This window comes from Chelon labrosus (genome assembly GCF_963514085.1).
Source record: "Chelon labrosus genome assembly, chromosome: 1".
NCBI lineage: Eukaryota > Metazoa > Chordata > Actinopteri > Mugiliformes > Mugilidae > Chelon > Chelon labrosus.
In genome coordinates, this window is record NC_140337.1 from 17,057,932 (window position 1) to 17,085,845 (window position 27,914).

A 27,914-nucleotide genomic window follows, 5' to 3' on the forward strand; every position below is an offset into this window, starting at 1 on the left:
TGAAACAGAGAGGGTAGGGTGCATAGGTGAAGAGGGGAAAAAAGGAGAAAGGGAGATATTGACAGATAACTACTATGTAGAGAGAGAGATCAGAAAGCCTTTCTCCACTCCGCTCCTCTCAGCCATTGAGGCCAACAGCTAACTGATGTATCCATTATTGATTAGCTCCGTCTCTCCTCTCTATTAGCGCGTGTAGCTATCTGGTCCACTAATGGACGATGGATGCTAGGTGTGCCACTAAAAGCTGTTTTCAGGCCAAAGCCCGTCTCCCTTATTATGCTGTTGTCCTCACAGAGTCACAGGACGAACAGTCATGCAGCACTGTCATCATCAGCAGTTGACAGGAAGTTGGCTTGGTTTAATTTTTAAATAATTGTGGTCTTAGTCACTGTGGAGAGTTTACAAAAAAAAAAACCCTAATTGATTCCACCGAAACAAGAAGATCTGTTTTGAGGCTTTGCATGTCACTGTCTGTGCTGGTGGAGACCATTACTCAGAACATTTGGGTTTTCTGTCGTAAAACCAACATGGCCTTTTCATCGAAAGGAAGTGTGTGGTAATAGTTAGAGAATAACGTCACGACGGACCTTTGCTCAACGTTTAGCTTTTAAGTCATCAGCGTCATATACATCCAGGACCTGCAAACAACAGATTAAACTTTTAGAAATCCCACAGAAGAAGATAACTTTGATTAAGACTAATCTACGCCTGTGTGTGTGTGTGTGTGTGTGTGTGTGTGTGTGTGTGTGTGTGTGTGTGTTTCGTGTGCGCGCATATGGCTTTCGGTCCCATTGATTTTTGCGTCTCGAACAGCATGTAATTGCCGACCTTTAGCTTGTCACCCCAGAGGTCATCAGCGACGCTCGTGTGACGCTGACCATCTGTTGCACAAGTAGCATCAGCCCTCTGTGTGTGTGTGTGCGTCTGAGTGTGCCATCGCATGCGGCTGTGGGGCACAACTGTGTGGTTTCTCCAGTTTTAATGAGAAAACATGTGGGGCCTGTGTGTGGTTGTGCGCAGAGCGGATAAAGAGGCATAGTAAAGTTTTAAGGGAGAAGAACTGCAGGAGAAATGGCAGCATGGATTTTTCCAATTACACAGCGGCTAGTGGCCATTGCACACAGTCTGGTGGCAAAGGCAGACACACGTATACGGGCACCGCCAAATACATCAGGTGCGAAACATCTGTGTGTGGATGCATTTCTGTTTGTGTGTGTGCGTTTAAAGTTCCCCGTCGGCACAAGTGGGTTAATCTCACAGTGTTTGGGTTTCGCTCAGATGCCTCTCTCTTTCGCTTCTCTGCCAGTTTATCTTGGCTTCTTCCTCTTTGTCTCTTGTTGTTTTCTCTTCACCCAAGGGAAAACATCTGTAGCTGCAGTATTAGCCCGCTGAAAACACAGCACAAGTTTCGTGTTCATTCAGTCAGAAAGGAGAAAAAGCTTCCTCCTGTACTGCAACTCTCCGGGGGACGCAGTTGATTGCGAGCAGTGCTGTTAATTGTTTCTCACATCTTTTTAAGCGCTTCAAACGCCAAACACGTGGCTGATCCCCGTGCGGATGTTGTCTTTTGTATTAATCCCTGCACGGGAAGGTCAAAGGTCAAGCACAGCTGTAGAAAAGCCGCCCTTGAGCCGAGTGTCTTCAACTTCAACTCAGTGGACGCTGGTGTTCATTTACACTTGGACATAGTCCCGTGAATAAAGCCCACGGACCATACAGGGATAAATACTTAGCAGCAAATGGAAAGAGCTCAAGCATTGTTCTTCCCAGCTATAAACAATCTTCTTTCAGATGAAACAGTCTGAGAGGTAAACGATTACTTTGAGCCGCTCATGATTTACACAAAGGCCGTAGCTGGTTATGAGGCTTCACGCGTACCTTCTGCGTCACTTTGAGGGCTAACGAGCCGGAAAGACTCGGAGCAACGGCTCTGGTGTGACAGATATTATGGCTGCAGCCTGCTCTGTTTGGCTTCGGAGACACAGGTTCTCTCCTTGTTTAGTCTGAATCCACCGGCCCGAACTTAAACACAGCGAGCCAGGTGTGTCTCTGTGTGAAAGACGGCCCTGTGTTTTAGAGACAACAAAGGTTTCCAGAGAGATTTACCTACTGTTTAGCTCTTTGTTCATTGTACAAGGCCAGACTTTATTTTTACTTGCGTTAAGGAGCCGGTACTGTGCAGGTTCTCAATATAAATGTATAATTTCTTTAATAACATCTGTTCTTCTTCTCACAGAGGTAGTCTTTAAAAAAAAGTCCTGGCATTTCTCATTATTAAAAGATTCCTGACTGCACAGGATATTATACTGAGATACTTATTATATTATGCAAGGGGATACTTTTATTATATCTAGCGATACAGTCTTACTGTAAGATAAAAATAGCCAGATTCTGTTGATGCCATGACTCATTCATGAAACTTACTCTCTTTCATACACACTGGGTTTTATGTACACACACACACACCGCCTCCTGTGTGATGGCTGCTGAATGCTGCCGGCTTCAAAACCAACACACACACACACACTCTGCACACATGCTAATCCTGCAGGGCATGGACGAATTTAGGGCAAGCCTGATTAGTAGTGCTACTGCTTATCACCCAGAGCCAGAGAGAAGGAGAGAGAGAAGGAGAGAGAGGGAGACAGAGGTTGGGGGTGGGAGAGAAATTAGGAAATTGGGGAAGCGGAAGAGGTAGTGGGAGGCAGGGAGAAGGAGGCGAGCGAATTGAAGGTATAGCGACATGGATTCGCATAAAGGAATTTGTTTCTTAATGCCGTTCCTGTAAAATCATCCACATTTAAACACACAGCAAGAGACACCACAAGGAAGCGGCATAATAAAAAGACAATCAATCAGTCACCGCAACCTTGGACCCCCCCCCCCCCCCCCCTCCTCCTCCCTGGGTCTTTATATCATTTACTTCCTGATGCTTTCTTTTCTTCCTCCTACATCTTCTTCCGTCCTCCTTTTTCTCCCCTGTCAACCCTTTCTTTACACTTGGTAATCCTCCATTTCCCCCGGGGCCTTGACTTTGTGCGAGTGTGTGTGAAGCAGAACCTCAAAGACGAGGCCAGAGTCGTGCGTCGGGGTCATTTCACTTTTTTTTTTGATGTCTTCACCTCTCAGAGTGGAGAGGAGGACAGCCACAGAGGGGACATGCACCATAAAGGAGGCACCCCTCTCTAATAGGGAGCTGTACAAAGGGTTTATGAGTTGAAACTAATGGCTGCCCCTTGCACTCAAACATGTGTTGTGCTCATTGTTGCTTCACTGCAGAATGATAAATGTGCTGTTTTCTCATCAAATGAGGCTCGCCTTAAAGATATTATACATGGAATTTCCACAGTAAAACGTTTAAAAGCAACCAGATCAACGCTATACATTTAGTTCACTTGTGTGCCTGCATGTCGTAACCCAGAAGAAAGACGTGTTTCATTTTGGTTGCCTGTTAATGGCGTCATCTACGCCTCCCATGACCAAAAGTGGGGGTTGACAATAACTCCCATTTGAATTTAAATTGAAATTTTGTTCATATGGTATGAGAAGAATATCAGTCACCAGTCACGGTCCAAAAATACAGCTTGCACCACTGTGATATGCATTTACCCCGATCAGGCATAACATTATGACCACCTTCCTAATATTGTGTAGGTCTCCCTTGTTGCCTCTAAAACAGTTGTGACTCATCAGAGAATGGACATGGGTCTTCTGAGGGTGTCCTGTGGTGTCTGGAAACAGGATGTTGTTAGTGGGGGTCTTTGGGTCCTATGGGTTGAGGGGAGGGGCCTCTGTGGATCATCCCACAGATACTTGATCAGTTTGGGATCTAGTGAATTCGGAGGCCAGGTCAACATCTTGTGCTGTTCTTCATGTTTTTTTATAGTTGTTCCTAAACTGTTTTTGTGTGTGTGCCTGTATCAGACTGCATCCTGCTGGGGATGGCTGCTGCCATCAAGGAGTGTCATTGTTATGGGGTGGGGGTATCTGGTCTGGTCTGGGTGGGTGCTACATGTCTAAGTAACATCCACAAGAATTGATGCCAGGTCCAAAAGTTTCCCAGCAGAACATTGTATTGTCACAAGATGGTCAATGTTATTTATCTCATCTGTCAGTGGTTTTAATGTTGTGGCTGATTGGTGTATGCAAAAGTTCATGTTTTAATTGAAAATCTAATCTTCTATGTGAATGTGAAAACTTTTAACAGTGGACCGCTCGGGGCGTAGCGCCCGGGGGTTTGGTGCTCGCACAGCGGGGGTAATGCAATCCTGAAACTGTTCGGTTACAAGCTGCTTCTCTAACCACAGGAGACGGGAATTATTATAAAATTCTAAAAAATTTTATCAGGAAAGGTTTTGTGGCTTATAGGTTGTGAAATATCCCTTTGGTTTTAACCAAGGAGACCACTCCAGTGCACCAAAAACTAGAATTTTATATTCTTATATATATTATTATTATATTCTACTTAACTACTTTGGCTCTTTGCTAAATATTTTTTCTTTATTGTGGCTGGTTCCAGTTGATGTATTAGTAAATCAATATTTAACAAAGTAGTTCCTTACGAATCACAAGTGGTTTTCAAAGTGCCCCCTATTTGATAATGCGACTGCAAACAAACACTTTGGATCGTAACTTCTGTTGCCGCCTCCAGTAGTTTTCACATGAAATATTAACTGGTAGAAGCCTACTGCAGCGCTGTTAAACACACTCCATTTAATTTTTAAAGGTCCAGAGATGTTGTGGTTTCTCAGTAAACTGTTTTCCAACGAGGACAACTCTGACACTGAGCTGTGTGATGGGAACTGATTTTTCATTTAGACGTTCATTTCAGCGGCAGGAGTGGTTTTATGCTTTGTTATAGCAGCCATTTTAAAGGCCTTACGAGCCGTCGCGTTTGACTTGATGAAATTTGCAGACGGGCTGGCACACACGCCGCTCTTTGCTGTGGCTCTAATATAGCTAACACAAAAGACGGCGTTGCCACAAGACTCTATAATGAGTGAGTGAGCAGCTGTGGGTCGACAGCGACCTTGTTTTTCAGGCTCTTGCTTCTGGAAAGTGTCTTGAGACAGTTTTGATTGTTATTGGCACTAAATAAAAAAAAAAAGGGGATTGGAAGTGGATTAGTTTGTATGTGGCGAATGTGGCTGTGACACTGGTGTAAAATTAATCGTGATTTTTCATTTTGTTCTTGCAAAAAATGAAGCAGCGACTTCATAACGCATACTGCCTTTTCTGTCTGCAGCGTGTCTCTGTGGTGTTGTGACGGCTGGCATGCACACCAAACTGCTGCAAGCGCTTCAGCAAAATTAACTTTCCCGACTCAAGTGTGTCCGTACATAGGATGTGTCACAGCCGTTGTAGCTTTCAGCTGCGTTGCTATGTGATGACTGATGCCGAGAGGAGCTGAAATCATGACCAGCTTCTTTGTATCCCGCGAGCGCGCCGCTTTGATGCTTTGAAGGCTTTGTGAGGCCGTTTATTGACCAAAACGAGGCGCAAAAATTCACCATGACCACCATAATAGGAGGATTGTCAATCTCCCTTTGACCCGCTGTCTCTTGATGTCTGTCACACACACACATATACAACTTATCAGACCATGTGATGTCGATCCAACGCTGGAGACAAACGTGTAGTCTATATGAAGATGCAGCCAATCCATTAACACCTATTGCTGAAATCTCTGCCTCCCTCTCTTTTCCTTTAACACCCTCTAGAAACGGCTCTTGACACAGGATATGCCTGAATAGCTGACTTCTGTCATCAATCAAAGCAAAGACAATGAACCACTTAGGAACAATAACAAGGGGTTAACCAAACATTGCACACACACACACACAAACGCCATCTCAGTAGCCATTTTCATTGTCTAGACGCTCTAACAGACAGACACTGCACTTTTCTTGCTGTAAATTATAATATAAGTGTATAAAATAAATTATCGTGTCTGCAAAATTTAAGCAGAATACTGTAATCAGCCATTTCCAGTTATTGTCTCTGTATTTTAAGTGATGATAAACCTTCGGATATATTTGCCCATAACTACACGCTTGCACGCAGACGTTTACCATCTGCATGTGTCCGTTAGGGCGTTGGTCGTGTCCGTCCTCAGACGTTATTGTGACATTTGCCCGAGAGAGCATGGACACCGTGTGGCCGCATGTCTAAGTGTGTTGTAAGAAGTAGTGTGAATGAAATATGACCTCAACGTTGACAATTATGTCAAAATTCGGCAAAAAAGTTTCAACAAGGATTTGCAAACCTTGCTACGTTTACAAGAGCAGTAGTACTGAACTAAGTAACAGAATAATAGCCCGGCTCAGAAAAAAAAGGCATGATGTAACCACCTAAATTGGGACAGACTGGATCAGAAGCAGTTTTTTAATTAAGAGAGGTGGTGGTCCGTTAAATAGGGGAATATTAGATCCTTTATAGCCAGTCGTTTCTCTATGGTTGGAATAAATATGTTCTTTCTGCTCATTTGCCCCTCATGGAGTAAACATTAGGGGAGCTGATGAGTTTCCTGGAGGGACATGGCTGTAGCAAAATAATAAGGTTTAAAACAAGTGTTCACATAGATCAGTGATTCCCAATCTGGGGTACGCAAGGTGACGTAGGGAGTACGTGAAAGAGTTGATTCTGAACTCTGGCTAAAATGGATAGATTGCCCTTCCAGAGAGACCTCAACTACTACCACCAGTCAGCCCACAGGCGAAGATGCACACGCCAGTGACAACAACCCAGGCTATTCCTCAACTTCTAATATCTAACTTTGACCGGGATGCTAGAAGCAGTGCCGACGTGGCTAGCGAAGCTGCTAGCATAGCCACGGACAGCGATGAGGAGTGTGAAGTGCGTGAGAGTACGGGGGGTACAAGGCTGGAAGTCACAGAGCTGCCAACTCTCACGCTTTCGCCGTGTGACACACGGTTTTGCCTGTTTTCACACGCACTCACGCCACACATCCAATTTCTCACGCAGAAAAAAAAAAATCCGATCTTGGTCCGAGACTCTTCCGTTCCTTTTCAAACTCCACGACGGTAGATGGCGCTGATGAGCGCCCCTGAACCTTTGCGCTGCGCTACACCTGCAGTGCACCCCTTTACTATCTATGCCTGCACCCCGAAGTACACAGAAGAAGAGATACAGAGACCGCCAGGACAGCAGGAGAAACCAGAAACTACTTTGAGAAGTCTGATAAAGAAGAGAATCTGAGCTGAGACTAGGCCAGTATAACCATGCACACAGATCATAGACAAGGACTTTACCCAGCTTCTGATCTGCATCTGATACTGATTATGCCTCATTTTAGCTATTTTTTAATGCATTCATCAGTTTTATTGCTTTAAAAAGTTGTACTGTTTAAGCACTTTATTTGTTGCACTTTATTAGTCTCTGATGGACCGTGTGGTGGGAGACTTTGAATGAAGAATAATGTCCCTCCCTAACTAATCTTGTGTCGTTTTTGGCTGAACATAAATCATTAAGTGCTCTTAAGAATACATTGGTTAGGTTTTAGTTAAGAATTAGTTTAATACCATTTTAATCAAAATATCAATCAACCTACCGAGGTCAAATCTTAAACACTGATCTATGAATAAGGCTTTATTGTCATTTAGGCACACCGATAGTTTTCTGGTTGAATGTTCAGCTCAAGTCTACAGACTAAGACCTACAAGTCATGATGCCGAACATGAATCAGAATAAGTTCAGGTATTGCACATCTTTAGCAGACCGCCCAAAAATCCACTAGAATGCTGGAAACCACATCTACTTAATCCAAAATCTCCTGGGGGTGGACCTTCAGCTATGTCTGCTTCACAGAATGTAACCAATATTGTCCATCTTCAGTGGGCTGCCCCTATCAACAGCTTTGGACCTCCCCACAAACCACCAGAATGCAGGGTACAACATGGGTACAACATCAAATTAATTCCAGTTATTTTATATCTGAGCCACCAATTTGTGTGACTGCGTGCGCGGCCTAATTTTGGTCACCCACGACAAAATCTCACTCCAAGGTTTTTTGAAAAGTTGGCAGGTATGAAGTCAAATGTCTGAAGGGGTACGGGCAGTGAAAAGTTTGGGAACCACTGATATAGATGAATGAAAACGAGGCTCTGTCTTGGTCATCTTCTTTAATTAATTCACTGGAGGGTTCTTCTGTTAGAGAACCACTTTGCATGTTCTTAGCCTCTGTGTAAATAGTTCATTGGAGATCTGTCTGCTCAGAATGATTGCAAATGTAAACATAACGCACTCCAGGAATTTGTGGGTAAAAATCAGATAAAGGACATCACAAAACCTGAAAATTATGTTTAAAAAACTTTATGTGAAGCCATGTTTCTTGCAAAAAAATCAGTGTATAATTAATATGAGACAGCACAAAACAGTTTACATCTAAAGTAATTGCACAAAGAAAGAAAATGGGCTCCCTTATCTGAAATACTAAACCCTATTTCTTTTTCTATTGTCTTTGAAAACAAAAGCCCAGCTTTATAGCTGTGCATAAATGACAAGAAGATTTTCACCCTTTGGATGGCACTAGCTGTCTGCTGTCATTCACCATAATGCGTGCTGAAGTGTTAGCATGGAGTGGGGGAGCCTGCTAATGGACACGCTGTCTAACAGGACAATCTGCCTGGAGCTGGCGTATTCTTTTTAACCTGTGAGGTACCCCCGACCGCTGCAGAACAATTCAGAGGAAACAGCAGCTGGAAATATTGAAAAAAAAAAAAAAAAAAACGGCATTGAGTGGATGATGGCGCTATAAATGTGTGTGTGGGATTGTGTTGATCATGCAGCTGTGTCCTGTCTCACCGTAGGGCCTCTGTGTGTGTGCGCGCGCTGAGAGACCGTCTGGGTAGGAGCGCGTATGGGTGTGTGTGCGTGCGAGAGTGTGTGCGCGCCTCTCTGCATCTCTTCTCTCCATCCCGTCAATTTTGACTGACAGATGAAGGAGGGAGGTGTATAATTTATCACTTCCTGGTTGGTCCAATCCCACAACGCCCTGCAGCAAGGGACCAGGTTTGATCCCCCCCGAGCAAAAGTCAGTTTATTAAACCATTAATGGACGCTGCCCCCACCCAACACACACACACACACACATACACACATGCATGACGCGTGCACCCACACACACTTACAGACACACACACACACACAGACAGACTCTGCTGGTCTCCCTCCCAGGATGCCTCGCTGTCATGTTTAATGTATAATGAATGAATGATTCATGACAGGGGAGTGAATTTTATATTTTAGGACTACTTATTCATTTATACTCACACCAGTCGCCTTTTACTCTGGGTGTGATTTTTCATAGCATGTTTAAGGTCACCAGGTTTTCTAAACATATCATTTTTATTGTGCAGTATACCTCCATCTTCTCTATTGACCCAGTTATACCCATGCCAGCGTTTAAAAAGCATCTCACCTGGTAGCTTAGAGTAAATGTTTCTAATATTTACATGGACTAGGGAAGCTTATATTACTTATCCACGGTGCGCAGTAAAGGTTTACGAGGGATTCATGTCCTCTTACGCAGTGACACCCTGCTGCACGTTTACACTTAAAGCTGCTTTTACTCTTATTTTTATATTAATAAATGATCAAATCCTGCGCAGCGTGAAGTATGTTCCCCGTGGTGGCGGCGTAAACGCAATCATCACCCGATAATATGCTCCTGAGATCGGTTTGGTGTTCTACAGCATCCCGGCTCGATACCCTGCCTTTTCGTTGTGAAGCAACTCTCACACAGTTTCCAAACACAACAGGCTGCGTTGCAAATACAATAAAAGAGTGCATGTGAACGGGATTTGACCTGGTTGAAAGACTATATTGCCTCAAGTTAATTCAATCATATGCACTTAGTCTGTGCGGAAGCTGCAGAGCGGCTGGACATGAGACCCACTTTACTAACCTCTTGCCATGTTAATCTACTAATCTATTGTATTACACAGAGCATGGATTTGAAAGATTATATGCACAGCCTCCTGTTGTCTGCTGCAACATGTGTCCTCTCGGTAATGTTGCACACGGGCACGCTTTAAAAAAAGGCAGGCAGGCAAGGGGGAGGTAAGATCTGATACGTGGCGAGCTGCAGGCTCCTGCTGTCGCAGAGGAGGCATTTACCCAACCTGCAGAGCATCCCCTCTTCCCCTCGTGACGCGCGTCAAATCGAATTTATTCACAAAGTCCCTCGAATAAACAGCTGCGCGTGTCACGATGAAGATAAAAGACAAATGCTAGCTGAGAAGGAGTCGTCGTGCGTTATATTCCTTTAAGAGTCGTGCCTTTATTAATGTGTGCCTGGATGTGTAGGTTTAGAGGTGTGTGTGTGTGTGACTCTGTGACAAGGGCAGATGGTGTAGCTCTAGGATTCATCTCTCTACATTAGGGTGCACAGCAGGTGGTGGCCCCGTGTGCATGTGTGTGTGTGTGTGTGTTTGTCGTGTCCTACACAGCCAGTTTACAAGGACATCTCTGCAGACCTTGCCTTTGGCCTGTGTCACTAACACTCATGTCTTCTTTTACTGTACGTGCGCGTATCGGTCCGGCGAAAGGGAACCGGGCGGTAAAGTGGGTTAGAAGAGGTGGATGAGGCCGCAGGGCGACAAAAAGACGGATGTGTGACAGAGCAGATGAAGAGAAGTGACGAAGAAGACGACGGAGGGAATTGCCTCCCTTCACATCTCCTTCAGTTCTCATTTGAAGTCAGCTCTGACTGGCAGATTGAGGAGGAACGTGTTTATTTCACCAGCTCGGAGTGTGAAAGTGAAAGGACGCCACAGAACAAAAACTTTTAATCAAGGACAACATGGAGATACTTCACTGATATGACACCCATGATATCAGCAGCTGTGCTGTCTTTGAGGAACATTTAGAGAAACCCGCGCGCACCTCCTTCAGTTGTATTGATTCCGTCGCGTCGTCACATTGGCTGCTTTTCAGGAGGTGCCGTCCCTCTGCGAGCGAATCAGAGCCACTCTTGGTATTTGAGCGCCTGGAGGCTTTTAGCTGAACAGATGGCTCCTTAGTGAATGAGAAATGGCATCGACGTTGAAATGTTGCGGGAAAACAGGCACAGACTGACGGGATGGAGGCAGGGGGAAGAGAAAATGTCTGCGATTCTGTTACGGGCAGATGTCAGCGTGCAAAAAAAAACAAAACAAAAAAAAAAAACACAGGCGGACACACAGGCTGTGGCCCTAAGTGGAAAACCATGTCAGTGCCGAGTGCCATTTAGCCGAATGTCCTGACGTTGTCCCACCCACCGTAACGGAAACAGAGAGCGACTGTACTAGTTTAAATCTTTTAGTGGACGGCTGCCAAATTGGGGCTCATGCTCCCTCCTAACTTCATTTGTAATGTGTGTGTGATTTCATTTTAGGAGTATTTCTTTCATGCAGTTTGCGGATTTTATCAAGCCCTTATTTAGTTCTTATTAGACCGCCGTCTTCCTTAGGTCAGGTCGTTGTCATCTTGTTTGTTTTTGTCCGTTCCGCTCCTCGGTTACTGCGTCTCAGGGTCACCTTCTCAGCTCCACCTGCAGAATAATAAATGTATATGCATGTGTTCGGATTTGTATGCCTCTCTCTAATTTCCCGTGTTATTTCAAAAGGCTCAGAGGAATGCTGCCTGTTTCCTCGCCTTATGTTTATGGCGCTGTTAATCAGTTGGAAGCCCGAACATTAACGAGAAAAGGCTCCTTGAGCGACGAAGGATGAAACACCTTGAAACATGTCAAACATCTAACACCGACTTCCTCTTACACGTGAAAAAGTAGGATCCGTATTGGCACCAAAATGCAAACACTTGTTCCAGTCGATAGACGTGTGCAATCTTGTTGATAAAAGGCTAGGCACTGTTGGCAAACTTTAGATAGACAGTGACAGTCTGAAATCGCTAATCATTATATAAAACACTCATAGTAGTTGTACATTAGTGAGCAGGAGTTTTAAACACTTCTACATCATTGTAGTTTTGCATCGGACTGACAGGAGTCACGCTACTGTAATTTTTACTGGCTTTCTTTCATTCAGAGAGTTTGTGAAGGCACTATTAAGTGTATACATTGTAAATATTGTGCACAATTCAGTAATTTTTGGAGAGGCTGCCATGTTGTGTGTCAGTTTGCTGACATTTCTCTGGTTGTACTGGGGGTTTTAGTTTTGAGCGCTGTGTTCGCTGTGGTGATATTTAGCAATTCTAATCAACAAAAGGCACAACAACAAAATAAACAAAGCAATGAATTCACTTTTATATACCTCTGTGGCCGTAGGGAGGTCTGTTTGCTGCACACATGACTGAAGTTGTGAGTGGCAGTATTGAATACTGGCCACTGGTGGAATAAACAAATGTGGCACTGCAAGTCACATAATTCTGCAGACAAAAGCATCAAACTGTTGTCATTTTAATTACAAAGTCTGGCAACTACTGGCCTTTTTCCATCTGCAGGTTGCATAAGTGGGTCACCTCTAGAGGTTGTAGACATGCAGCTCTACATCTACTCCATTACTTCCTGCAGTATTTTCAGTTGTCTCAAGCTCGACACCATGGTCTTGTCTTGTTTTTTGTGCTGAGTTCACTGAAAAAAACAAAAAACAAAGTTGCATTTGCTGTACTCATTCATGATAAATGTCTGCTCGTGTTTTGACAGGAATGTTCGTTCTGCGTGAGCAGCAAACGTTGAAATTGTTTGATCTCTTGCCCGCAGATATGCGATTACATCCCAGCTGAATATAAGTCAAAATCAAACGTTTTAAGTAATTCATCTAATAATTATATGCCTCTTTGTGTGTGTGTTTGAGATGATTAACACGTAACTTAGTAAGAAGAAGCCCGTGTTGTTTGTCACGTGAACGAACATGGGCGTAGGCTCTTTTAGTAGTCACGGTTCATTAATTGTTTAATTGTGCAAATGCGTAATAAATAATATCTCTTTGTTAAATGGACATGCTTTACTCATCAGCATTTAATCTCTCCCCTGATCTGTCATCTGTGGCACAACATGTTTTCATCTTTGTTAAACGTGTGTTTGTGTTTGACTGTATGTGTGTGACTTCATATTTATTGGAAATGCGACTTTTGTTCTCTCCTCTGAACACGTTTCTTGACGAAGATAAAAAAAAACAACAACAACAAATAAATCAAATAAAACTAGCTAAAGGTTTGCCGAGTGAGAACACACAGTCTTTCAACAGCACTCTAAAGAAACTCAACACACAGCTGTGCTCTTTCCTCTCAGCTGGGACATGAACGCACACACACATGCTTTGTCCTGTAGTAGAAAGAGTAGGTGGGAGACTGACTGACTGACTGAGAAGGCAAACAAGAGCTGGAACACAATTCAAAGGCTCATGTGATATGTTTGAGTCCAAGAGACAGATATAGCTGATATTACACACACACACACCATGTATTATGAAAGGATGATTCATTCATTATATATTATGATGATACATCATTTACTTCCATTCTGTTCTCAGAAATGGTTCAGACACAATATTTAGTGTAGTATATATAGAGATATTTATATATATCATAGGATGGAGAGAGATAAACCATGAATCAGCCATGAGTTCATCTGTGGCTGTGACTGTGTTAGGGTGGGGGGCAGGGTGAATCAAGGGTCATCTTTATTCTCTCCCTCTTATTCCCATCACTCCATCCTCATGTCTTTAGTCCTTCTTCTGAGAAAACTGAATGTGTTTGATTGATCTCATCCCGTCAACTACTTTTAATCATAGTTATAAAGGTAAAAGAGGATGTAAACGCATGTATTTTCTTCAATTTTGTTTGCCAGCCTCAGTTCCTTGCAGCTGTCCGAGTGCTTCACTCAGAATCCCTTTTAGATCCTGTGACTGGCGGCTGCACTAACTTCTCTTGACTCTCGAAAATCTCACTCCCTCTCCGTCTCTCTCTCTCTCTCTCTTTGTCCACAGACATCGTTCTGGGTGGAGACACGTTCAAGGACGTGGGCAACTTCAGCACCTTCCTGCTGAACCGCTCATCCGGCATGCTCTTCCTGGGTGCCAGGGACACCATACTGGCCGTGGACACCAATAAACCGAAGACACCTCCACACGTGGTAGGAGGAGTGTACAAGTGTGTGTGTGCATGTATGAGTGTGTGGCTGGATTCACGAACAGAGGTATGGGATGTGTACACGTTCAGGACTCTGCGGGTGTCTTGTCTCTGTTGAGTTTCTATACCAATTATGTCTACAGGAAGCAGGAAGAGAAACTTTTAGGTGATGAATCAAACTAATTACTGATTGCTAATCAGCTACAGATGAACACCTGACAGTGACTTATCCAATTCTCTCTGTGTCTCTTTTTTGTCTGTTTCTCTAGATTGTTTGGAATGTACCAGATGAGAAGAGGGCGTCTTGTGTTGCAAAGGGAAAGACAGAGGTAAAAACTGTGTGCATGTTTCAACCATCGACAGTATAAAGATGGAGGGTGCAACTCCTCCTAAAAGGTGAAGCCAAAGCAAGTAGAGCTCCCCCTGGTGGCTGGCTGCAGTATAGGTCCTAAGCTCCACCTCCTCCATGTTGGTGGATGGGACTTGGCCCAGACTAAAACACTAAAATACACGTCAGTTTTTTATTTTATTTTTTTCAACGATGGTGTCTGTCATTTTATGTAGTGAATATGCATTTTTATGATTTTTTTTAAATTAGTTATAGAAACAGGATGTGACATAATGGCGACTACCAGTTGCCATGCTAACCACTCCATAAAGCGGTCTCGTGGGGGCCGTGAGAGTTTTAAAAAAAAAAGTTCCAAAGTCACAAGATGGCACCGCCCGTATCCCTGGGAAAATAGCGTCAGTTTGACCAATGCAAGGAAGTGGAGACGCATTGTACATATTTATATACAGTCTATGCTTTCAACCCACACACATTCTCTCTTTTGTCAAATTAAGGTCAAATAGTATAATCAGTTGGGACTCATGCAAACAAACTCGAACACACATTCATGCCCGTATGTTACAGTAGCTCTGCCTTTCATTATTCCTGTTGCAACCCAGGAACATCCTGAAAAGCACAACAAAGCACCAGTATACTGTACAGTATATCCAATATTCCTTCAAGAACCAGTTTTTGAGTAAAACGTGATTATAAGAGATTTAAATATTAAATTATTTATACTAGAAATCCCATAAAAGGAATAAATAAATAAAGTTTTCTCTGTGTATCCAAAGCCACCGGGCGCTAATCATAATATATTGCGGCGGCACAGTTTTCATTGTGTAAAATATGAGCATTTATTTATTAAAAAGACTAATTTATATGAAGAAAATATTAAATATCACCTGAGATAATATTTAGGTATGATTTATTAGATTCATTTAGCCTGAAACTTTAAATTATGAGATACATGTGCAGTTTATTGTGCAACAGCATGCATTTGTATGTGTGTGTATGTTTCACAACCCCATGCTGTTAAGCATTGGAGGAGAAGTTCTGGGACTAATGCCAAGGCTTCATCAAGGGTGTTTGAGTGTGTGTGTGTGTAGAGACGTAAAAACTGTTAGAGTAAAAGAGGGTGAGTGTGTGTATGAAGTCGCAGATGTCCAGTAACTGTCTATGGAAACTGATTAAATAGAGCGTACCGCACGCTCGAGCCGCACATCTCGTTCTGCCGTGGCTACAAACTAACTGTACGCTGGAGCTGTGTTTGTTGAGTTGTGTTTCGTTGGTTTTAAGAAGCACCGCCAGACTGAAAGCGCTTCAGCATCACAGTGGAGATCTGAGATTACTATAATGGAGGCGGGAAATTTCAACTATGTTTCCTCAAATGACCGGTTAATGCTCAAAAAGGCCGCAGTCCAGAAAAATGAGGTCAAATCAAAAGATAAACAAAGCCCATGGAAGGTCAGTGTTTCAATAAAAGGAAGTGCAATTAGATTTGACCCAGTTTAAACAACCGTCACCAGCATGTTTTTTTCTGCCCTCCACTGGAAAGAGGCGTAGAGGTGAAAGACTGATAACGGCAGGAAAGAAAAGGGTTGTGTTGATTACAAGATTTCAGGAGTGAGTCAGGAGGACTAAGGAGAGTCGGTGTGAATCATGCAGAGACCATAGACTATAGACAAATCTGGGTTAACTGGGTTACACAATGCTCCTCTACTATCAGCAGGAACTTGGTAAGCCCAGGAAATCAGGGATGTTGACATTATGAATAACATCTCACCGGGGTTTTCTACACTCACCGTGAGATGGAACAAAGCTTTTTACAAAAAAAAGAAAGAAAGTTGTCACTGGTACAGACAGATTAATCATACAGTTATCAGCCTTTGTAAAAAAAAAATAAAAAATCTGATATAGAAGTTCCTAAAGCATGCCCCATCGATGACTGGTGAATCATTTGAACTTTGATATGCTGCACTCTAGTTTTCTGTGGGTGGCGGTCATCAGTTCTAAGAGTGTTTAATGAAGATGGTGAGTTTAAGTTGAAGTTGTGTAGTGCAGAATCATGTTAAAATACACACTTTAAGGGGAACTACCATTTTTTTTTACAACCTGCACCTTATTTCTGGCATAAAATACAATCGTTTACTCACCCATATAACTTTGGTGTCATTTGTAGTCGTTCGGGAGATATTTAGATCTGCGTATATCCATATAGTGGGAGTGACTACTGCTGTGGTTCATCCACAACCTCAGAATCGGAAAAATATTCAGCCATGTTGCAAAAAACTAGCAGTAGCAAATTACAGGTAAACAAGCCGACCGTCGCGGGTGTGTGCGGCGCTCAGAGATGACATCATCCAGGTCAGAGGTTAGTAGATCAATCTATAGACCCCAGATGATGATAACAGGTAACTCCAGACTCAACGGGGAATAGCACTAGTATACGATAACAAAATATTGGTGAAATGAACGAGTTACACGGCAGATAATGCGTTATTTAGAGGCTGCATCTCGGTGCCCCAGTCACTCCCACTATATGGATATATGGATCTAAATATCCGAATGACTCCAAATGACACAAAACTTATATGGGTGAGTAAACGATCGTATTTTATGCCAGAAATAAGGTCCAGGTTTTAAAAAACAGTAGTTCCCCTATAAAGTGGCAAGCTCAAGGGTTTTCATTTAAATAAAAAGCTGTTAAGTGTCACCAAATGAGATAAAAGTGACTGAGCCTGGCCCAAAGATGAAAGTATTGCAAATTTTGGCTATTTGTACTTTTATGAACTGAGTGTCTGTGTTGACATTCCTGGGAAAATGGTAACGTTATCTCTCTAAACAGACACCTCGTTACGAATGCAGAATGTTGAGAGATTTCTGCCAACGTAAATTCCCAACAGCTGCAGCTTCAAAAAGTATTTAACTGGCAAAACATGTGCTGACTTCCAGTAAAAACAAGATCAGTTTGAAATATTGCAGGGAGTAAAGGAACCACGAGAACCAGCCGTGATAAGCTGTTAGATGAAGAGCTGCAAGCGACACGTTGCAGTCCTCATTTACAGACTCATTCCGTGCAGCACATTATCAGTTCGCGGCTGCTTACAGAAGGGTCCCAGCTGGGAGGGTCGCTGGGCGGCAAATTAACCAGGACTGAAAAGTTTGAGATTGCCACTTTAATAGAAAATAGCAGCTGGTTTGCTTGAAGAGTTTACATGTAATCTTTACTAACCAACTCTTCCAGTTTCTTGACTAGCTAGGTAGGTAGCGTACAAAGATGAAGAGCTAGAAAACACATCCTGAAAACCAAAACTGAGTTGAAACACAGTTAAACCGTTAACATTATGAGTACTGCAGCTCTGAAGGAAACAAAATCAACGTTACATCTGATCATAGCAATTAAAGTCTGCTTGTTGTTCTCTGGTAATATCACTTGCCATAGAAATATTTGGTGTTGAAGCAAAATGTGGTTGAAGAAAGTTCTGTGAGCAGTTAAGTTTGCAGGCGATAAAGGGGTCTGAGAGCGGAGCATTAGGTGAAGAGCAGAAAGTTTCGCCTTGTCCACACACATCTCTGTAATTACTGGAAAATTGCAGTCGGAAGGTAAATGTCAGCGAGCATGAAAAGCTTTTAGACGTTTTGGTGGCAGGACGTTTAATTTCCACGGTGAGCACTGAAGTCACGGAAGCTTTTAGCATAAAAAAAAAAAAGAAATGAGACATAATTATGATCAAGAACACAACAGAATCGAATAGAGCACAGCCAATCCATCAAACCCATGCCAGAGTGTGAATAAAGCTTATTAGTGTGAATGAGGTTAATTTGAGCCAATGGAATAGCTAATCCCAAGATGATCCCATTGTCACCAGCCTGAGCTCCCGTTCTCTCTCTGGTCGTGTCACGTGGAGTTGTACCAGCACGACGAGGGGGGGGCGGGGTTTGTGTGATGCAGGTGGGGAGGGATTATTTAGGTGACATGATCTGGGCAGTGGAGAGGATCAAGTCTCCGGGGGAGTAGGTGACTCAAGCCTGGAGCCGATCCAGGATGGCACGCAAAGCTGCACACACACACACACGAGCTTAATAAAAAATTGCTTGCGTCATGGTTTCATGGTAACCGCAGCGGGACAATGGGGGTGTTTTTTTCCATAAGAGTTGCTGACGGAATATATATACGTGTAAAAGAGAGGAGAGAGGAAAAACAATACTGTACATCACGTAGATTGTGTATCTGTGACACCCATTGAGAAAAATACTTATTTTATGTGCATTATATGTGTTGGTCTTAGCTTTCAGGAACTGTGTGTGTCTGAGTTAGTATAAGGGTGGTCTCTGCCAGCAGCCGGGGGGATCTCAAGTGTCACTGCCAGCAGTGGGGGTCTCCAATTTCCAGTCAGAATCATTGATGCTCCAGCTGTTCTCAGAATCTTCTTCCACCTTTCTCCAAAACCCCCCAGTGTGGGTAATTTAGGATTCTGAAACTAGATGTCTGGATGTTTTTCTGAAATCTACTAATATAGCACAACATAAATAAACAGTTTAAAAAAAAAAATCCACATGTGCGAAGGTATATACTGTAAAATTTTTGTTGATAAAGTATGTTTTTTTTAGATACTGTATAGTTTGATTGGAAGAATTAAACATACACTCTACATCTTGTTATAAACTTGAACCTGGATGTAAGACGCTTGCCGTAGCTTTATTTCTGTGTGTTTGTCTCCCCCTGCAGATTGACTGCAATAACTACATCCGCCTGCTGGAGTTTCTAGGAGACGGACGCATCTACGTTTGTGGAACCTACGCCTTTGACCCCCAGTGTGCCTTCTTGGTTAGTGCCTCCATCGTACCAGAGTTGGCTTTGTGTGTTCGTGCCGGCAGCATACGTGTTAATATCCTCTCACACGCTCATTCATACTGCCAAAAAGGGTTTTGCAAAACAGCACGGACTGACTGTCGCTCTCGTCTGTGTTGTATTATCTGCTTCTGTGAATTTATTCACATTTTTTTTCTTTTTCACACTTCAGTCACACATTTTTTTTTTTCAGGAGCTGTTAAAAACTGTCAAAAGATGTTTTGTTTCCTGTGCCGTGCACTATTAGTCCTAATGTCACTAATGCTTTCAGCATAGAAGAGGGCAATTAGTCAGTTATGGTGACATTTTAAGCAGCACAACTGCAACCTGTAAGAGATCAAATGCAAACTCAAGGCCTTTTAAATTTAAAATCAGTTGAGAAGAATGTCCTTCGTTGCCATTATTATTGTACCTATGCTTCTCTTTTCCTGTCGTCCTGCAGGATATGTCTTCCTACACCCTGGAGGAAGCCGAGGATGGAGGGGTGAGGATGGAGACGGGGAAGGGCAAGTGTCCCTTTGAGCCCAGTCAGCATTACACAGCTGTTATGGCAGGTAAGAACCGACTGATTCACTGAATGATTCGTTTTCTGGTTAACGTTTTTTTAAGCTTTTGTTTGATCTCATTGTGCGGCGCGTAAGTAAAACATATTTGTCTTTCTTTTGTGTAGGTGGCACCCTGTACACAGCAGCCACCAGTAACTTCCTGGGAACGCTCTTTGACATCTCCAGGGCAACGGGCCCCGAGCAGGATCGCATCCGAACCGAGCGATCCGGCAACTGGCTCAGCGGTGAGAAACACATGCACGCATTCACACGTGTTGACAGTTCAGTACAAAGGCACTTCCACCGTGACTAAGTGAAGCTGCGTGTCTGTGTTTGTCCAATCAGACCCAGAGTTTGTCAGCTCAGCCTTTATAGAGCAGTCTGCCGACAGCAACCCGACGGGAGACGATGACAAAATCTACTTCTTCTTCACTGAGGTGGCCAAAGAGTATGACCTGTACACCAAAGTCAAAGTGCCCAGGGTGGCACGGGTCTGCAAGGTAACCCAACGCCTTGATTTGAACGATTGACTGATTTCTGTATTTGCCTTCGCTGACTCCTCTTCGTCATGTCCTCTGTTTTTTCAGTCTGACGTGGGAGGAATGAAGACTCTGCAGCGACGCTGGACCACCTTTCTCAAGGCCCAGCTAGTGTGTGAGGACAAGCCCAGCGGTCAGCGCTACAACATCCTAACCGACGTCTTCACCACGCAGCACACTCCGGGCGACCCAAGCAGCACTCACTTCTACGGACTGTTCACCTCCCAGTGGTGAGCTGAGGGACAAGCAGGCCTGCAGCCCAAACCAGAACCAATACCTTATATACTTGCCTTAAAAGTACAAGAAATATAGCCAAGAGACAGTTAGCCTAGCAGCTTAGAGCCTTATAGTGACTGCACTAAAGGCAGGCTAGCCGTTTCCCCCTGTTTTCAGCCTTTATGCTAAGCTAAGCTAACAAACTGCATGCGTACTGTGCAGGTTATGAGTAGGTCAATGCAAAAACTATTCCTCTTATATTGATCTTAAAAAAATGATCTCTTGTTATGACTTTGACGTGTCGACATGCAGTAACGGCAAAATGTTAACACTTCTTTTCTTCTTCTTTTTTCATAGGGAGCGTGAAGAGTTGTCAGCTGTGTGTGTCTTCAGTCTCTCTGACATCAACAAAGTGATGGACGGTCCCTTTAAAGAGCTGAAGAAAACATGTGATGCCTGGATCAATCCTGAACCTGTCCCTACGCCACGGCCTGGCCAGGTACAACATGTGTGCTACCACATACCGCCTCCAAAGTCATACTAGTAATATTTAGAAGAACAAGCCATGACAAGGGCAGCTGAAGGAGTCCTTTGAATGAATAGGACGTCTTCAAGAAAACTCAGTTGCATTTGTTTTAGATCACTTAAACATTTTTCCTCCTTGTTTTCAGTGTTTGAACAGTGCATTAAAGGCTGAAGGATTTGAGTCCTCCCTCAAGCTTCCTGACAAAGTGCTCACTTTCGTGAGGGACCACCCTCTGATGGAGAACAGTGTTACTGCAGCGCCCCTGCTCGTCCGGAAGGGAATCAGATACACCAAGCTGGCTGTTACTCTGACGGACAGCGGAGATGAGCAGAGAGGAGCAGTGCTGCATCTTGGAACAGGTGTGTAGAGAATGAGATAAAACGAAGAGAACAGAGGAGGAGAGTGAGAACCGACGATGCAGATGGAAACGGCGGAACTGACATATACGGACGTCTAAAAATAAATTATAAATTCGGAAATCAATCCAAATTGACCTACACTGATCAAAGTGTTTAATGTGAACTAAACTGAATAAAATAGAAACAGAAATATATATGCTTTTTGATAAAAGATAAAATACCTTCTCTGTGTTTGTTACAGACCGTGGAGAGCTCCACCAGGTGGCAGTAGTGGACCAAAACACCACCTTACTGCAGGAGATTCCTCTGTTCTCGTCTCTGGAGCCCGTCAACAATATATTACTGCACCAGGTAGAGCACTGTATATTCATACACACGCAGCCATGCATACGCATTCATCTGCGGCGCCCTCGAAAATCTGTTTTATTGCTCGGCAAATCTGTAACTGTTCTCTGTGCTCCCAGGGCCGGGCCCTGGTGGGCAGCCCTCTGTCTCTGGCTCGTGTCCAGGCTGAAGGCTGCGCTCTGTATCGCAGCTGTGAGGTGTGTGCCAGAGCCAGAGGACTAGGCTGTGTGTGGAGCCCCAAAGAGGAAGCCTGCAGGCCCACTACGACACCGTGAGTATGACGGGAATATCAAAATGAACTGGAAGATATCCAAAAGTGAAAATCAAAGGCGGCCAGCAGACATTTAATAGACTGTCCAATTACTTGCAGACACTTAGAAAGCACCAGAGAGATTAAAGTAACTTATTAAATCCTCTATATCTGTTAAGTGACAATAGATACAACACAAGGACTAAATCTAGGCCAGAGTAAAGTGTGTTTAGTGTAACCACCAGCAAAACGGAGAGGAATACAACTATTAATGATGATCATTTTGTGTGCGTGCCCAGGCCTGGTCCAGGTGACGTGGTAGACAATGCCTTGAGGAAGTGTTCTCAAGAAGAAGGTAATTATATCCTATTTTTATATTTTACTTATGTTGATCTCAGACTAAGTTATCAAGCCTGTGTAAAGCGACTGAAATGGAAAACATCCCAGTTTTGTTTCTCCTTTTATTCAGCTCCTTGTTGTCTCTTTCCATGTCCTCTACTTTAGGGCGCTGCAGCCCATCCACCAGGGTGTTGCGGGTTTCCAAGGACCTGCGCCTCTTGTTGCCATGCGTCCAGCTGTCTCCCAGGCCCTGTAGCTGGGAGCATCCTCCCCACAGACACACCAAGCAGCACAACTCTGACTTAGAAGTGACTGTCACAGATGACAGTCTGGGAACGTACATCTGCACTTGCCAGGTACACAGGTCACACAGGCAGCTATTTCCTTGACCGCTTTTAGAACATTTTTACCTAACTGCAGAAAAGCATGGATTGTAGATGAAAATAACTTCTTCATGTGTGGCCTGTCTCTCTCCTCCAGGAGGCAGGGCCAGGCACCAGAGACCCCACTCCCTGCCGCAGAGCAGCCTATCAGCTGACACTGGAAGACCCCACAGTTGGAGGAACAGCTGCGACAGCAGGAGGTCGTCAAGTAGTGGCCATCTACATCCTCTTCTTTTTAGGAGGTGTAGCGCTCGGTGTATTCTTTCTCTACTTCGTGTCCCGGCGGCGTGCCATTGCCCACCAGGGCCACCACCTGCCAGATAATTCGCTGTCATCAGAGAAGGGGCGGGAATTGCTGGGCTCTTCAGCCACTCCGCAGTCCCCTAGCAGCGCTAGCCTTCTGTCCGAGGGTTTCCGGCTGGCAGAAAAACGAAACGGGACGGCAACCACAACCACAACCGCAACAACTCTCCTCAGCCATCAGGGTAATGGTGGTCACCATGGCAACAGTTACAGCGGCACCCTGATGAACAGTAACTCCAGCAACGGCCACGGGAACTCCATTTATGTCAACTGCAACACAGGTAGCGGGCTCAAGCTGGCCTCCGAATTTCTAGCCGCAGACCTGCTGGATGGAAGGACGGGGGAGCGGGAAAGGGTGAGGCACGAAGGAGGAGAGAGGGAGTTGGGGATCGGGGATGAAGTTGATCAGGGACTGGGGGATGGCTTTGGGGAAGGAATTAAACGACTAGAGGAGGAGATCGCCAGCTTCCCCATGTTCAAATCACCAGCACCACTGGCTCAGTGTGAAGAAAGTTCAATATGACGGAAATGTACTCTTGATTGCACCCTTTCGCATCCTCCACATAAACTGAATCCTACTGGAATGAATGCAAAGCGGCTACTGCCAAATGCCTTTGAATGGGAACTGTGGCATGATGAGAGACTACAGAGATTTATGAGAAATATATAATAAGTTAATCTAAGTATTTGAGAGAGACCTGTAATATATGGGAAGACCGGCGGCAAAGTAAACATTGTTGGGAACGACTGCTTAATATAAGTCACTCAGGATGAGAGCCACAGCTAAGTAACTGAGTCAAGTGTAAATAGAAGATGTAAATATAAACATGAAAGTCGCGTTATTTCAAATGTTACAAGAAAAAAAAATAATCAAAGATGAAATATCTACATGTGTAGATGTGGAAAAGCCATATTGTCCTTCTCTCGTTGTTGTCCGCTCTCTCGTTTTCCTGATGGCACTGCAAAGAATAAGTGCACTTTTCTCTCAGCACCTCTGTCTGTTTCTCACTATTTGAATTTCTCTCTGTGACACGCCACTCAAATCCCAAACCTTGATGGGTCCAAAGGCACCAAAGGACTACTGAGCCATAGACTGCCCAGTCAGACTGAACCGGTACTGGGCTTCAAACACGGAGATGTCACTGTCAGAGACTGAAGCAGCATAAATTCACTGCAGAGCCCTCGGATGGCCTACAGTGACTGTGACGGAGCTGTCCATGCCTACACTGCTGCAGAAATCAAAAGTCTGATAGGTTCAAGGTAAGGCATCAGATATGCGTCATGGAAAACTGAAGATGCCCGGCAGGTGCACAGATCCGTCACTGTTCACGTGTACCATTGCTGAGACGGAATATGAATTTCCCCTGAAGGATGTGAAATTCACAACAATGGACCTTGCCAAGCTGACATCACCTCATTTTGTGAGTGTGGATTTAAGTATAAAAATGTATTGTTTTTGTCATGTTGTTTTGTAATAAAAAAAAAGAAAATGTAAGAGTTGCTGCTATCCCGTTGCCATAATGTCTGGTGAGAAGCTGGTTATGGGAAAATTTAAAGACATGTAACTTATTTTATAGTTTTAATGTCAAGAATCACAACAGAGTCTTTGGGAACATCACACATTTCTTTGAAATAGTCTACACTGTCAATTTATTCATGGGTTTCACCAGGTCCCTTTCCACAGGTGTTTAAAATCAAGCACCTAGATTATGAATGTAAACTGCATGGTGCTTGATTAAAACACCTGTGGAAAGGGACCTGATGAAACCCATGAATACCAGGCTAAGCGAACTGCCTGACAGGGGTCAGTCACCCTATCATAAAAGGCTTGTGGTGCGATCTAATGTTCAACTAGAATTGACAAAAGTTTAATATTCTATTTTTTTTTTTTTTCGGTCTAAAAAAATCTGAAATTCATCTCAATCATCAAGCAATTCACTTGGCTTTCTATAGCCAAAAAGCTTGAAGTCTCCCTCATAGAGCTTGTACAGCTTCCTCCTGTCCTCTAGGGGCACTGTTCTGAACCAGTCCAACACAGATTCAGGAGAGGTCATGTTTTCGTAGGCAGAAGGGAATTTAATGTCGTGCTCCAACTTCAAGGTCTTCAGCAGCTCTTTAGCATCCTCCTGAAGAGTCTCCTGGTGGCCAACAAAATCATACCTGAGAAGAAAAAAACAAACCAACGTCAAATGATGATGCGTGATTAATGAAGTTAAATTAACTGCTAATTTGTGATACACTGCCTGGCCAAAAAACAAGTCACCACCTGGATTTCACTAACCAAATAGATACGAGCCTCCTATTGGATAATTACTGCATGGGTGATTATCTTTCAGCTGGCAACAAGTTACTTAACCCCAGCTGATGCAATGAGTAGCTTCTCATTTCTTAAACAACCATGTCTAAAGACACATCCTGTGGTCGTGGAAAAGATGTTAGTCTGTTTGAGAAGGGTCAAATCATTGGCATGCATCAATCAGAGAAAACATCTAAGGAGATTGAAGAAACTACTAAAATTGGGTTAAGAACTGTCCAACGCATTATTAAAAACTGGAAGGATAGTGGGGAACCAGCACATCAGAGTAAGAAGAGAGGCAGATGAAGTGATGCACCCATCATGCCTAGTGTCTACTGTACAAGCCTGTGGGGGCAGTGCTATGATCTGGGGTTGCTGCAGTTGGTCAGGTCTAGGTTCAGCAACATTATGTTGCACAAAGAATGAGGTCAGCTGACTACCTGAATATACTGAATGACCAGGTTAGTCCATCAATGGAGTTTTTTCTTCCCTGATGTTCACGGACATATTCCAAGATGACAATGCCAGGATTCATGGGACTCAAATTGTGAAAGAGTGGTTCAGGGAGCATGAGGCATCATTTTCACACATGGATTGGCCACCACAGAGTCCAGACCTTAACCCCACTGAGAATCTTTGGGATGTGCTGGAGAAGGCTTTGTGCAGTGGTCAGACTCTACCATCATCAATACTAGATCTTGGTGAAAAATGAATGCAACACTGGATGGAAATAAATCTGGTGACATTGCAGAAATTTATCGGAACAATGCCACAGCAAATGCATGATGTGATCAAAGTTAAAGGTGGTCCAGGCGACTTTTCTTTTGGCCAGGCAGTGTATATAAAAAAGCAGTTTCAAAGCTATTTTTGCGTCATTGATGTTGGCCTTTGTGGATGTTAACCTTCTAAAAAAGTGGTCTTACTCTATGAGGCAGGGGTGGCACAGGCGGTGCATTTGCCTCCAGTGCGGCTCCAAGGGTTGCTTCATTTCTGTCCGTGGATCCAATATGTACTGAATAAAATTGTGGAAGGAGGGGCGCACACCTGATGCAAACGCCTCATCCACCGTTAGTGGTGGATCAGGCTGGTTGCCATACAGACGCAGAATTTCCCTACCAAAGTTTTGGTAGTAATATTCATTATATTTCTGGAACTTGTTCCGGTAGGCAGAGATGAGACGGACAAATGGATCCCGAACGAACAGGAACTTGGTGTAGTGCTTGAGCCTTGCCTGTGATAAGCAAATAAGTACACATCAATCATCTGTCATATGAACACATGTCTGACTGAGGTCATTTTCAGGACACAGTTTGAACTTACCATCATCTCTGGTCTTGAGAAGTAGCTTAGGAGCGTGAACTTTTTGGGCAGGTGGACCACGTCACCAGGGATGGACATGGGGTCAGGATATGGCTCGCTTTGGTTCAGGGCCAACATAACCCTCTTCCAGTTGGTACATGCCACCTGTAGATACGAAAAAGCTTGTCAAAGCTTACTTGGACACTAAATGGAACTGAACCATCATTAATACACCTATGCATTCCCTGGTGTGACACATCAAAATGTCTGCGGCAAAAAAGGTTTATGAGCAGATGATAGGATTTCAATTAAAGTGGCAGGAACCAAATAAAAGTCAATTCATCATACAAGGCTCAGTGAAACACATCACTTTAGCACATTCCTGAAAGACAGCACTTAATGCCCAGACTGTGTACTAAAAGTGTCCTTCTGCTCAGTATCACCTTGGGAATGTAACAGTAGATGATGCCATGAGTGTCGTCCACAATGAAGTTCTTCAAGTCACTGTCTTCTAAACTGTGCTTCCCTGCAGAAATTGCCTCTTTGTCAACATCACACGTCTCTCTCAGCAGCCGCTTTCTCTGTTCCTGCCGTGGATTGAGGCTCTCTGTTATGACAAGAAAAACAATCAGACAAAAAAATAAATAAAAAATGGGCAGAACAAATCTCCCTCAGGGTGCCATTTTTCTTAAGATGGCAGGTATAAGTCAGAGGCCAAACCCTTGCTTTAGCAAAGCTCTTTCAGCTGAAGAAATTAACCGTGTTACATTAAAGCTAATGCATGATAACCCAAAAGTAAGCAGGGGTGGGGTTGGAGCTGCATTACGAAATACAACACCTATTCCATAGGCAGTGGAGTGTAAACTATGGACAGATCAGGCATCTGTTAAACAAAGCGCATTTGTTCTTAAGTAGAAACCGGATTCCATGCGGGCACATAGTGGTACCTTTCTTTTCTTGTGATATGTTCCATTGGTAAAGGGAGAGCATAACAAGAAGCACAGTTCCCAGAAATCCAAGGGGCAGGAATCCTCTGCATGCTGGCATGGCGTCTGGACCTTTACGATGTGCCACCCTGTACCGCTGCACCAGAAACAATGGACGTGCACTGAATGTACAAAATTCTAAGAAGGATAAAATATTTGGCAATCATTTCAAAATCCACATTTCCACACAATATTTCAAAGCCCTTCCTTTCAGAATAAATAATGACAACAAGCTCACCTGATTGGGTTCTCTC

At 43.7% G+C, this 27,914-nt stretch overlaps 2 protein-coding genes across 2 annotated transcripts in view; one reads left to right on the top strand and one right to left on the bottom strand.

Annotated features, from left to right (window-relative positions):
• The window catches only part of sema4f (sema domain, immunoglobulin domain (Ig), transmembrane domain (TM) and short cytoplasmic domain, (semaphorin) 4F), a 53,836-nt gene extending 29,227 nt beyond the window's left edge, over positions 1–24,609 (top strand). The window contains exons 2-15 of the mRNA XM_084548613.1: positions 13,950–14,095; positions 14,361–14,420; positions 19,152–19,250; positions 19,717–19,828; positions 19,945–20,064; positions 20,165–20,319; positions 20,407–20,588; positions 20,932–21,073; positions 21,246–21,459; positions 21,701–21,810; positions 21,924–22,075; positions 22,354–22,409; positions 22,559–22,749; positions 22,874–24,609. Of these exons, the coding sequence (XP_084404739.1) occupies positions 13,950–14,095; positions 14,361–14,420; positions 19,152–19,250; positions 19,717–19,828; positions 19,945–20,064; positions 20,165–20,319; positions 20,407–20,588; positions 20,932–21,073; positions 21,246–21,459; positions 21,701–21,810; positions 21,924–22,075; positions 22,354–22,409; positions 22,559–22,749; positions 22,874–23,602 (2,468 nt within the window). The 3' untranslated portion in view covers positions 23,603–24,609. The remainder of the gene's footprint in view (positions 1–13,949; positions 14,096–14,360; positions 14,421–19,151; positions 19,251–19,716; positions 19,829–19,944; positions 20,065–20,164; positions 20,320–20,406; positions 20,589–20,931; positions 21,074–21,245; positions 21,460–21,700; positions 21,811–21,923; positions 22,076–22,353; positions 22,410–22,558; positions 22,750–22,873) is intronic.
• Positions 24,610–24,805: 196 nt separating this feature from the next.
• Positions 24,806–27,603, bottom strand: LOC311491430 (carbohydrate sulfotransferase 12-like; the record flags this gene model as incomplete). Its single annotated transcript, XM_084549359.1, has 5 exons — positions 24,806–25,239; positions 26,299–26,606; positions 26,696–26,839; positions 27,118–27,281; positions 27,594–27,603. 5 exons carry the CDS (start codon positions 27,601–27,603, stop codon positions 24,999–25,001), a joined length of 867 nt encoding a protein of 288 aa, XP_084405485.1. The 3' UTR covers positions 24,806–24,998.
• Positions 27,604–27,914: the final 311 nt, after the last annotated feature.